This window comes from Ambystoma mexicanum, chromosome 10, assembly GCF_040938575.1.
Source record: "Ambystoma mexicanum isolate Mex_15411 chromosome 10, UKY_AmexF1_1, whole genome shotgun sequence".
NCBI lineage: Eukaryota > Metazoa > Chordata > Amphibia > Caudata > Ambystomatidae > Ambystoma > Ambystoma mexicanum.
The window spans coordinates 1119262920-1119274362 of NC_090932.1; the positions used below are offsets into that span (position 1 = coordinate 1119262920).

General features: G+C 48.8%; 1 protein-coding gene across 3 annotated transcripts in view; it reads left to right on the plus strand.

Moving 5' to 3' along the window:
* Positions 1–10854, plus strand: part of NUDCD3 (NudC domain containing 3) — a 410872-nt gene extending 400018 nt beyond the window's left edge. For all 3 annotated transcript variants that reach the window (XM_069618975.1, XM_069618977.1, XM_069618976.1), the window contains one exon: positions 10008–10854. In XM_069618975.1, the coding sequence (XP_069475076.1) occupies positions 10008–10118 (111 nt within the window). In that variant the 3' untranslated portion in view covers positions 10119–10854. The remainder of the gene's footprint in view (positions 1–10007) is intronic.
* The last annotated feature ends 589 nt before the right edge of the window (positions 10855–11443 follow it).

Here is an 11443-nt window from a genome sequence, read left to right on the forward strand (position 1 = left end):
TCCCTTCGGGCCCTTCTCCTCCCAGGTGATCCACCTGGCTAATATCACCCCTAGGGTTAGGATCAGGTAGCGGCTGCCTTGCCTGGCTTCCTGGGAGGAGACTTTAGGTAGGTATTCTGTGAGGACGACGCAGGATTCATCACAATATATTGTTCATCAGAGGGTAGATCCACAGTACCATCCTGTATCTCCTGGGTGAAATTCAACTCTTTGCAAATCCACCTCCACCACCATACTTCTGGTTGCTGTGTCAATGTGATGTACCGAAGCATGACCTGTGCGATAAATTCGGCCCATGAGATGCCAGATTTGAAGGCTTGCTGCTTGTCTTTTGGGAGAAGCTACTGAAAATCTCCTTATTCCTTCCACAGCTTTGGGTTATTTGCTACCAGGAGGGTGTTGGCAGTGGTGTGACTGAGGTTGAGAAAAGGAGTTGCTTACTTCTTTCAACCATAAGCGTTAAGAAGTTTGCTGTCCCTGTAGAGGAGAGAGGCAGAGAAAGCCGGTTTTCAACAGTGTTGTTTTGGTTTACAAAGATGTGGTTGGTACAACGGCTGAGTGTAGCTAAAGATGTCCAGTCCAGCAGGTTTTTTCCTTGGTTAGAGGTCTATATCTAGCATCATCTATTTTATTTGTTAGAGGGAGAGTGTGAGGCTTTTGGCACAGTTTAGTAGCCTCAGCCAGGACCTCTTTCTGCATTGGTAGGCCAAATCTGTGAGAAGCCTGCAGTGCTAGGACCCCACGCTCCTGCAGAGGTTTCTCAGACACAAGTACTCCAAGAATTTCGCTAGTCCATCCATCCTGTTATGATAGGCCTTTACAGAATGGGATATTCTGACGGTATTCCTTGTCGCTTGAGGAATCCTCATTGGGCTCTGCCGTTTGAGGAGGGCCCAAGTCTTGGTTAAGGTCTTGATCCTGTTTAGGTGGATCCTTCACTTGGTCTGACAGAGGAGCTGGCTGAGGAGCCTGTGGAAGCACCACCAGAACCATAAGAGCCAGACGTTGGTGGCAGCAGAGTTACTGGTGCAGTTGGGACTAGAACCAGCATAAAGGTTGCTGGCAAAGCCAATGGTGTGTGACGAGGCACAGAACTCCAACAACATAGAATAATCCTCGTTGAGTAGCCCGGCTCAGAATAAGATCGAAAGTACAACTAAAATAAAGGAAGGACATGCTAGCAACCGACTGCTATCACTGATACCGGTTACCTCAGTCATAGAAATGGACATGGGCCTTCTGTAAACCACCTCAGCCTTACTATACACTAAAGCAAGGAAATCCAACATGGAGGAGGAAGTGACAGAGTGGGAAAACAATGACCGCTCTAGTTGTCCCGGATCTGCGAGTATTGAAAAGGGAGGAAAGCAAAGCAGCCCGAGGAGAGAAGTGGGACCAGAGGCGAAAGTGGCGAGAAACCTCAGGAGACCGGACAACGGAGAAAGTCACTGGGTGAGGGATTCCCACAGGACATAGCGACGTTGCCGCGCCGTGGAATGGAGCGAAGGAGGAACTGCTTACCAGGGGACTTCGAAGGCTGGTGCGCCTGGAGAAAACGGAATGCCAGAAAAGCAAAAGCGACTCACAGGTATCTGCAGAGAGTAGAAAAAAGGTAGGCAGAGACTAACGGGCAGAGATTGTTGGCCACGGTTTGACAACAGAGGGTCTGGGGACCAGGGAAGCCTGAGAGCCAATGACCACAAGATACCCCAAACCGCACTGATAAACCAAAAGGACACAAACTTCTGGTTGCTTTCCATGTATAAACAACCCCCTTTTGTTAAGGGTGGGTGACACCACGAGCTTACGGAGTACAGAAGGGATACCGGAAAAAGGGGGTATACAAAACCGATATCTGGGAAAGGCAGCAATAGTATCTATCAGATACTTAGAGCATATCTGTGGTGGGAAGATACCACCAAAAGGGGAAAGACCAGAGGAGGAGGAATGTCCCCTCTGGCACAAAGATAAGACAAGGAGAAGGGGAGTATTCCTCTTGGCAGAAAGGGATAAGACCAAGGTACAGGGATTGTCCCCTCTGGCAAAGAACGGATAAAATCCGGGTAAGTGGATTGTTCCCCTCGCAAAGAAGGAACAAGACCAGAGGAAGAGGAGTGCCCCTATGACACAAGACAACCAAAAAGGGGTTTTACTCGCTAAGGGATACCTGCCACAGGCATATTGGCAGGCAAGGACTGTGGTGGGATGTGGGGGGATACCGAAGTTAGTGAAAACGAAAGAAACTTCCTGACACAGTAATGACCTGTAGCCAGGGAAATAAAGTTTACATTAAGTTAGAATGCCACCCCTGTGTCATGGTAGTTCTTCCAGTAACTCGCAGGTGCCATTGAAATAGCCGGTGTGTTAGTTCTTGTTGGCTGCGGTAGCAGTTCCTGAATCAAGCCTTTAAAATAATCTGCCATAGACTTCGATCTCATGAACGCCTGGAAGTGGTCAAAAAACATACCTTCTGTGCAGGTTGTTGTTGGTGCGACTTATGTTGTGACTGAAACAGATGTGGAGGTGCTGGCAGGTCCACATTGAAGTAGCCAGGATTCAGTGAGGTTTCCTGTGCTGTGGAGCCCATAAATCCACTGGCGCTGAAGAACAGTTTGGATAGGCTGTAGACCAGTCTGTCATATGCCAGCCAAGCTAGAGGACAACCACACCCTGTGCATGGTAAGGGTACTGGTGATTGCAGTCTTCTTGATGCATATTATTTAGCCAACTCAACTGGGGAGGCAGATTCAGCATCACACACCTCTGAGAGGTGGGTCTTGATGGAGCGTCACGTTCCTCGGCAGCCGTTTTCATTGGCATTTGGTCAGCCATTTTGTGCAACTCTTTACGACCTGCTTTGAGTAAGACATGCAGGACTTCCTTCATTGGCGTGAAGCCCTAAGTAATAGGCCTCGTTACACCCTCTGTACAAGCCCGGTACATGGGGTTGACTGGACCTTGGGTAAGGACCGAGGAAGTACAATCTCCGTACCCCAGAGGCGGAGTCACTGGTAGTTCTTGCCCCAAAGGACTGGGCCGAGTGGTAGGCTGAGGTAAACCTTTGGTGTGAGCACCGGTAGAAACCTTTCCGGCCTCTTGGCCACCCCCAGTGGGTCTATGAGGCTGTGGTGGACCCCTCCAAACCAAGACAAACCCCAGAAAGGAGTTGCAGTGGCGGGGTAGCTGAGAGAGAAAAAAAGTTGGACATACTTGGCTGAGAGGGAACATCTACGACGAGTCACCACAGTCATGCACTCGACATGGAGGAGATCCCCCCAAACAGTTCCTTCCTGCAGCTGAGTCTATGGCAGAGAGTGCGGGTTCCTAGTGTCACATGAATCAAAGGTGCCTCAGTCACACCTAGTTTCTGTTTAAACACCCGAGCAGTGTTGGAGGAGAGCTGACTTTTGATTTTCTGGGTGGGGGGACAGGGGGGTTAGATTTTTAGGATGTCCAATTAGAGGTATAAGGAGTTTTAGCACAAATGGCTGGTCCCGGGGGTGTGGCCTAAGGGTGGGGTCACCTTGATATATGATATGGCATTTGTAACGCACCTATACACAAGTGTTTCCCCTGTTAGGCCACCCCGCCCCCCTTAACGAGCACTGGCTGAATGGCTTACAGACAACCTCTCCCACCATGCAGCCCTTTGCAGAGATCAGCACCCTCTCCCCCTCTGCATCTATTGACTAAAGCAGTGGTCTTCAAACTTTTTTGGCCAGGGCCCCCCTGAGCAAAATTTGGGCAGGTCGGGACCCCCCAGAAATGCCAAATGGACAGTATATATTGCGCGCCGTCACCTGCTCCCATCAAAGTCGCTGGGCTCCCTCATCCCACTCCTACCCAGTCGCTGGTCTCTCCCCACCCCATCACACACCCAGGGCTCTCCCCACTCTGCTCCCATCACTATCCCATGGTTCCCGCCCATTGTGCTCCCACCATAGTCCCTCGGTTCCCCCATCCCGTTCCCAACACAGTCTGAGGGCCAGTGGCGGCTGGTGAATCTTTTTTAAGTGGAGGGGCATTAAGGGGAGGTTCGGGGGGGTTTCCCCCTGTGAATTTTTTTTTAAATAATAGGTTAAAATGTTGCATTGTAGAGCATACTTTTAACAAAAAATGGGTAAATAGCCAAACAGTTTGCAATTGTTGCTGGGAGGCCAGGGGGCAGGCATTGATATTTTATTTCTATCGCGCTCGTACACAAGTGTTTCAGAGCGTGACAAGGCAAGGGAGGGGAACAGAGGAGAATAAAACAGCGATCTTACTAGGCCCAGTGACATTGAGAACGCGCAAGTGTGAGGGGAAAAGTGCATGGAAGGGGGGAGAAGTGGAAAGTGCGAAGCAGAGGAGAAACAGATAAATAACAATAAATAAATAATAAAGGCAACAAACAGTGGTAGTGCAGCCAGCAATTTGCAAGTGCTACGTTTAAGGCAGCAGACAGGGTAGGTCTGATAAGTGCAGGAAGAAAGATGGTTCTCCTCAAGTTTTAGAGTGGCAGGGCGCTGTTCCAGAGGGAGGCCCCAGCCGAAGACGGAGATCTACCCCAAGCTCGTTTCTTTGATAAACGACTGACCCTGAGGGAGTTGGAGGTAGAGGAGTGAAGAGCTCGAGAGGGGAGGTATTTGCGGAGGAATAGCTGAAGGTATTTTGGACCGAGGCCCCAGAAAGCCTTGTGGACAAGGCAGAGGGTTTTGAATGATAGATGTCCGGTAAAAAGATACCATCCCTTTCCCCTGGGCCCCACTGGTCCTAACACAATGAACATGATTATGTGTATATGCAAGGCGCTGCACATTCATACAGCAATCACTCTATCATTCACATGAGCATCCATCACCATACACTCACTCATAACGCATCCATACACATGTTTAAATAAAAACAATGAACATAAACGTACCTTCTGCATTGGCCTGTGTGTGGGTGCTGCTCCAGCTGCTCTGTCCGTATGTGCGAGGAGGCGCAGGAGCTCCCCCTCGGACATACAGACATGCAGTGCCCCAGCCAGCATTTCCAATGAGCTATGCAATGCTGGCGAAGCAAAACGCCCCAGCACTTGCATGGCTCAGTGAGCATGTGCGGCTGGGGAACTAAACTGAACTGTCAAAGGGAAACAGTGTTTCCCTTTGACAGTTCAGCCAGCCCAGGAGCACTCCATTAGCTGGATAAAGCAGCTGAGGGAGTGCTCACTGTTTCACTGGGCTGGCTCCTTAGCTCCTCCATAATGGGTGAGGGGCCACTATGCAGTTAGTAATGTTGACCATTGTTGCTGAATATATCACAATTTACTTACATTTTAACACAAAGCACCCCTTTGGGTACTATTGAAACAGTGGGCTTCATAACTACTCTGGCGGTAGCTGTGCCGGTAAAACTGGCACGGCTGCCACTGGAGTTGCATCCGGGTCTGGCACCCGCGAATGGGCAATTACTAGGTCATGCCGAGTTAGGCGGACATAATTGCCCTTTCGAAGGTGCCGGTAGATCCCCATTCCCATTTGAGCCCCATATGGCTCAAATGGGAAGGGGGAGCTCGGATGCACCGGCACCGTTAATAACGGTGCCGGTGCATCCGACGAGCTGAGGTCAGACCTGGCGGGGGCTGTCAAGCACCCACGAGCACAACTCTTACTATGGCGGAACGGTAGCAACGGTGCCGGTAGCTTACCAGCACCGTTGTTACTGGTCCGCCATAGTAGTAATGAGGCCCAGTCTGTGACTAAAGGAATGAATATCCATTTACAACTGTGGGCCACTTTTTCATTGTTGCCTGAGACAGTTTCATGCTTCAGCCCGCCCATGTGGGCCACCCCTGCCCATTTCTTCCAATCTAAAAAAAAAAAAAAATCTTTTTTCATGCTGAGCTCTCAGGGCCCCCCTGGGATGCACCCGCGGACCCCTAGGGGGTCGCGACCCACAGTTTGAATACCACTGGACTAAAGGGATGCCTAGCGCGGACGGCACCTCAACTTTTCACCCTTAATGGTGGCGCTGTCCCTCACTGGGCATTTCTTTAGATAAATGGTACCTGCATCTCTTAGCTAAAGAAATACATGGCGTGGGACACCACCACCATTAAATCAGAAAAGGCGAGGCCGCTCGAAACCGAGGCTTTAGTAAAAAAAAAAGGCCTCTGTTTACAGCGGCCTCACCTTTTCTTCTTAATGATGACGCCAGCACACGGGCATCTCGGGTGCCGTCACCGCCATTATGGGGAAACAAGCCTTTTTTTCTCCAAAGCCTGAAGCTCTGTCACATGAGATTAAGGCTTTAGAAAAAAATCCTTGGCCTCTAGCGGACGGGGCTGGCAGGTGACGACCGAGCCTCAACAGGGCCCTGTCTCAGAACCACGTTTCTGAGCCTGTTGGGGCTCTGCCCTGGCTAGCCCCGGCCCACTTCAATCTTCTGGGTGAGGCTAGTGGGAGGGGGACAACATGGGCCGGGCAGGACCTTGTTTGCGTTTAAATTAAGGGGGAACGTATTCTTTCGATATTTCGCGATGCAAAAAGGCCCCAGTGCTGTGTGACTGACTCACCGTGTTTATGGAGGAAAGGGGACACGATGTAAAAGTAAAATTGGCTGAACTGGCTACTGCACAGTGCACCAAGTCCTTAAGTGCCACACGTTGGCCAAGGAAGCTTTTAGGTTGGTCCTTTGTGCATCACCATGTGGGCTAGTCCAAGCTTTGCACGGACCCCTCAGTGAAAACTCCTATTTTCCCCGACAGGTCCATCTGTCCCAGGCGACTTTCAAGAGCTATCACAGCGGCCGCCTTAGGCAGAGGCCGGGGGTGGCCGGGTCGAGCTCTCCGCTGGTCTGCTCCGTCGGGCGGCTGTGTGGGCTTCTCGAGCCCGGTGGCTGCTAATGAGTGCGCGTAGGCTGTGCAGCCCAGTGCTCTTAATTGCTTTCTATTTTCTCAGTACAGCAGGCAGCTGAGACGTCCCCCGGGAGATGACATTATCGGGATGGGAGGGATGGCTGGTGGTACTTAATGACGTCTGATTTCTTATTTGGGGGTGTCAATGTTTGTTTGCAAAAGAGTTTTCGGTTTGAATACCTGCATGTCTGCAATACTTTCTGCTTTGAGGCTAAAACCGACACAGCTCTGCCAACGCACCTGAATCCTGAAATGCAGCAACCTGGCTATCGTGGTACCAGAGGAGGTGCACACACTCGGCTCGATGCCATACATTTTAATTATCCTTTGATTAAAATGGGCTATGTTTGCTCTTCATTTTGTCCTTTTTCTTTTTTGGGAGTTGTCTTGCCTTCTTTCTTAAAACATAATAATCCCGTCCACACCCCTTTAAAACCTCATTCCCCCATTTACAGTCCCCCCCCCCCCCATGTCTCCACTCTTGTATGCCCTGTCCCGATTAACGCATATTTGCCAACATTCCTCTTCGAGTGGAATAGAATTTTCGAATCATAATACCGACCTGCAGCACCAGCTAGTCTAGTACTCGGGTCCACACAACGAACCGCAAAAGCACCCATTCTCAACCTATAGCACCCCGCTGGCATTTCAGCACTGTGTCCCATATTAGCAAGTGCACTTCAACCCAGACGTTTTATTGTATTGGATGTTTTGAGTAGAAAAGCAAGCGTTTCTGTCTGACGCACTATACATAATAATAGTAGCCGGCAAGCAGTTCCTTTACATAGTTCTTAAAAAAAAAAAAGTATTCGCATTTATTGGTTTTACTCATGAAAACCTTAAGCTAAAAATCAACAAGTTCTTTTTACAATTTAAGCAAGAAAAAAAGAAAAGATAGAGGAGAAAATATTAAGAACAAGAATATTATATTCAAATGTTAAAAAAAACAACAAAAAAATGAAAGCTTGCACTTAGGTAATATCTTCTCGTCTTTTCCAGCTCCCTAAGTATAGCCCATCGTTCCTTGAAGAGGTTATTCACTTCTCCTCCATTTACTACCCTTTCGTTTAGGTCCCCAAATATTTCTTTCAGGAAGCCAAGAGTGGCAAGAATCAGGGAGTTGCTCTCCCCCTGTAAAATAGCATCCCACCATTGGATACATTTACCAAACCAGTTATTCCTTTAGCTGGTTAGGGAGGAACAAAACACGATTATATGCTGCAAGGTTTCTTTCCGGCATTTACATCACCTACAAGCTAAGTCTCTCTGCTCTTTCGGTTTTCTTGCTTCCAACACCTCTTTGGTCTGCACCAAGTTCATCCGTAGTCTCAAGAAGTCATTTCTGTACGAGCTACAGGGGAACTGTTTAATATACTCCTGTGGGTTTCCCCTGGCTTTGTAGTTCTTCACATTGGTAGTTTGAGGTCAGTGAGCAGGATATGATCTTCTCATTGTAGGGGAAGATGCAAGTGGGAACATGGACTAAGGATATTACAGACTGACATACCCTATGTCTTGTCCCACCCACCCACGCGCATTGCCATTGCGGAGTTACCTTTGTAGCCCCATACGCGTGGTGCCTCTGCTACACATGTTGCTCGTTCTGGGTCCGCTCACTTCTCAGGAGATGAGTACAATGTGGCAGTAGCAGGCAGAAAGCAAAGTAGTTTAGCATAGCAGAGCCAAGTGCATCCAGTGATGGATGGCCGCAAGACAGACAGAGATGCGAGAAGCAAGCTGTGTAGAAGGAGATGCTGGTTTGATTATCAGCAAACATGTTTCTAGGAGAAACCAAAGATGAAGAGAAATTCCTCTGCTGAGGAGGTTGCAATGAATGAAAAGGAGGAAGCCAAAGTCCACTTAGGGGACCCCAAACTAGGAGGGGGTGTTTCAGAGAAAGCAGCAGCGTTCCATGAAAAGGGGATGAAGGAAGCGGTAATGGAGGTAGGAGGTGATCCAAGCTGGGGCACTGCTCTGGAGGCCAATGTTAGTGATAGAGGTAAAAAGAGTGACTACAACAGGCCACTCAGTAACTAGCAAGGATGATGGCACAAGGGAGCTTGGACTGGTAAGTAGGGGTGAGGAAGTTGGAGGCATGGGGAGTGCTATTTTAATGGAGTGGCTTCTGTGGAAGTCTGTTGCTATTCCGGTAGTGAATCCTACACATTTGCTTATCAGTGCAGCTAAGTTCTAATCTTCAGCACCAATGTGGTGGTCATCCCCCGTTCCATGGGCTGGAACAGGGGATAACGGCCCGGCAGTCCAAGTTATCAGCCCAACCAAAGCAAGGGCGGATAATTAGACTGGGCCGTTATCACCTGTTCTAGCATCTGGAATGGGGGATGAGGGCCATTAGCACCCCGTGTTACCAAAGCAGTAACCTGGGGTGCTAAAAAAAAGTGTTTTCCTTCCTACAATGGGATGCGTGCCATCCTGCTGTAGGAAGGAAAATCCTTTTCCAAGATGGCCGCCATGGAAAGGGAACACAGGGCTCCTTTAAGAGCCCCTCTTCCTTTTCCATGGCAGCCAGGAGAAGCTGAGAGGAAGGTGCAGCGGCGAGGGCCGCCGCAGTCGAAATAAGGTAAGTGGAGGAGATGGGGGCAGGGGTTCGTAAAGAAAAAAAAAATGGGACGGGAGATGGCAGCGGGGCGAACCGGCCATTAGGCGTCTTGGAACGCAGACTTATACCGGCGGTTCATGCCTGCATTCCTAGCCACCTGATTGGCTGGCTCCCCTGCCGAGGGTACTAATTTGTTTTCAACACTGGAACTCCGTTCTGAAAGCGTACCCCTGTCCTCACCTGTGGAACCCCCAGCTATCCCAACATGAGGATCCAGACACAGTTCCGTCAATGTACCTTAATTCTGACCTGTACTAGGATCCACACACCCCTCTGCCAATGCTTAGTCCTGACCTGCAGCACACGCTGCTATTCTAGTATTGGGATTTACTTGTTGTACTGTCAAAGCTGATCTTTGCTCCTTCGACAATATCCTTACACTTCTTGTGTTGCCTCCCTGTGGCATGCATTGTTTTACACTGGGTTCAGAGCCTCCTTGCACATGTGCTTGATGCCTCCTTCCTCATCAGTCGCTCACTTTATCTTCTTGTTCTTTTTATTTTATAGAAAGTCCATGACATGCTGAAGAAAGGCTGGGATGCTGAAGGCTCCCCATTCCGAGGCCAAGCTTTCGACCCCTCCCTGTTTAACATCTCCCCCGGAGCTGTCCAGTTTTAGTTTCAGGAAGAACCTGGGTTGACAGCAGTGAGGTCTGAAGCCTGTAGTGGGTGGCATTGGAAAATATCAGGTTCCTGATGCAGAGGCCTCATCCTGACATTCTCTCCACCCTTCAGGAAGGCCCTTCCCAAAATCTCTGCCTGCTTGACAGATGTCATCCACCCCTCGCTGAAGTGTCATCTTCTGCAGCTCTGGACAGAAGACCCCATCCTGCAGATACCGGAACATCCTGCAAATAGTGCTTTTTATTGTGGGATCTCCTGCAGGCCCTTTTATGGAAGGAGGCCAGTATTTTCTGATTCTGCTTGTTTGAGTCAGCGGTCATCTTTGGCCCTGACCAGGGTGCCATATTTTATTCGAAGATCAAGGAAGACATGCCACCACAACGATGCAGCATGCCCCATGCGGCCAAAAATAATGAATTATCTCAGGTGATGCATACAAGGAGGATCTGTGTCATATGCTAACCGCAAAGATTGAGTTTGTCACATCCTGCGGGCTAGGATAGAGCATGTCACAAGCTGCCTACAAATACAGTGTGGCACAGCTGCCCCAGAGGATGCAACGTAATACGTGCTGGCCACAAGGATGCTGCATGCCAGCAGATTGGCCCCTTACTGGTTACACCAATTGTGTTTTTCACACTTCAGTTTCATTTTCTCTTGTTTTTTATTCTCGATTTTGTTTGTTTGACTTTTGTGGTGCCGAAATGTTTGTTAATAAATCTGCAATCGCACGTTCTGTGTCTTTTTTTAACCAGTTCAGAATCCTCTACTGTAGAGCCTCAAATGTTTCTTTTGAGAAGTTGCTAAATGCATTATGTGGTTTTGCCTGTTCAGGGATCGAAATTAAGATTGGATGAGCAGGGGCTAACAGCAGCTCCTGGATATCCAGCGTTTATCGGGGACCAGCAGCTATAACTGGAGAACAAAAAGCTAGTACATAGAGTTCCGTAAATCGAACTTCCTCAGAAGATGCAAACATATACTATTGTCCATTATTTATGAGCCCATATGCTTTAAATGTCGTGTAGAGGTGTCCGAATGGATTTTTATAGATTGCCCCAAACACAGAGTTACATTTACATAGGTGTGTTTGCCATCCGTTGGCCTGGGGAGCCAAACGTAGCACCTGGTAGCTGTTTCTGGCAAGCCAACCAGGCTCTTCTAGGCTACAAGCAGGAGCCATGTAGCTCCTAGCTCCCCTCAATTTCGAACCCTGCTGTTGAATGATGGTCTTCATTGAACTGTAGGTTAAATGCTTTTTTTAATTTTATTTTTGTATACGGTTTTTACAACCTTTAAAAAGAAAAGATAAAATCAAGA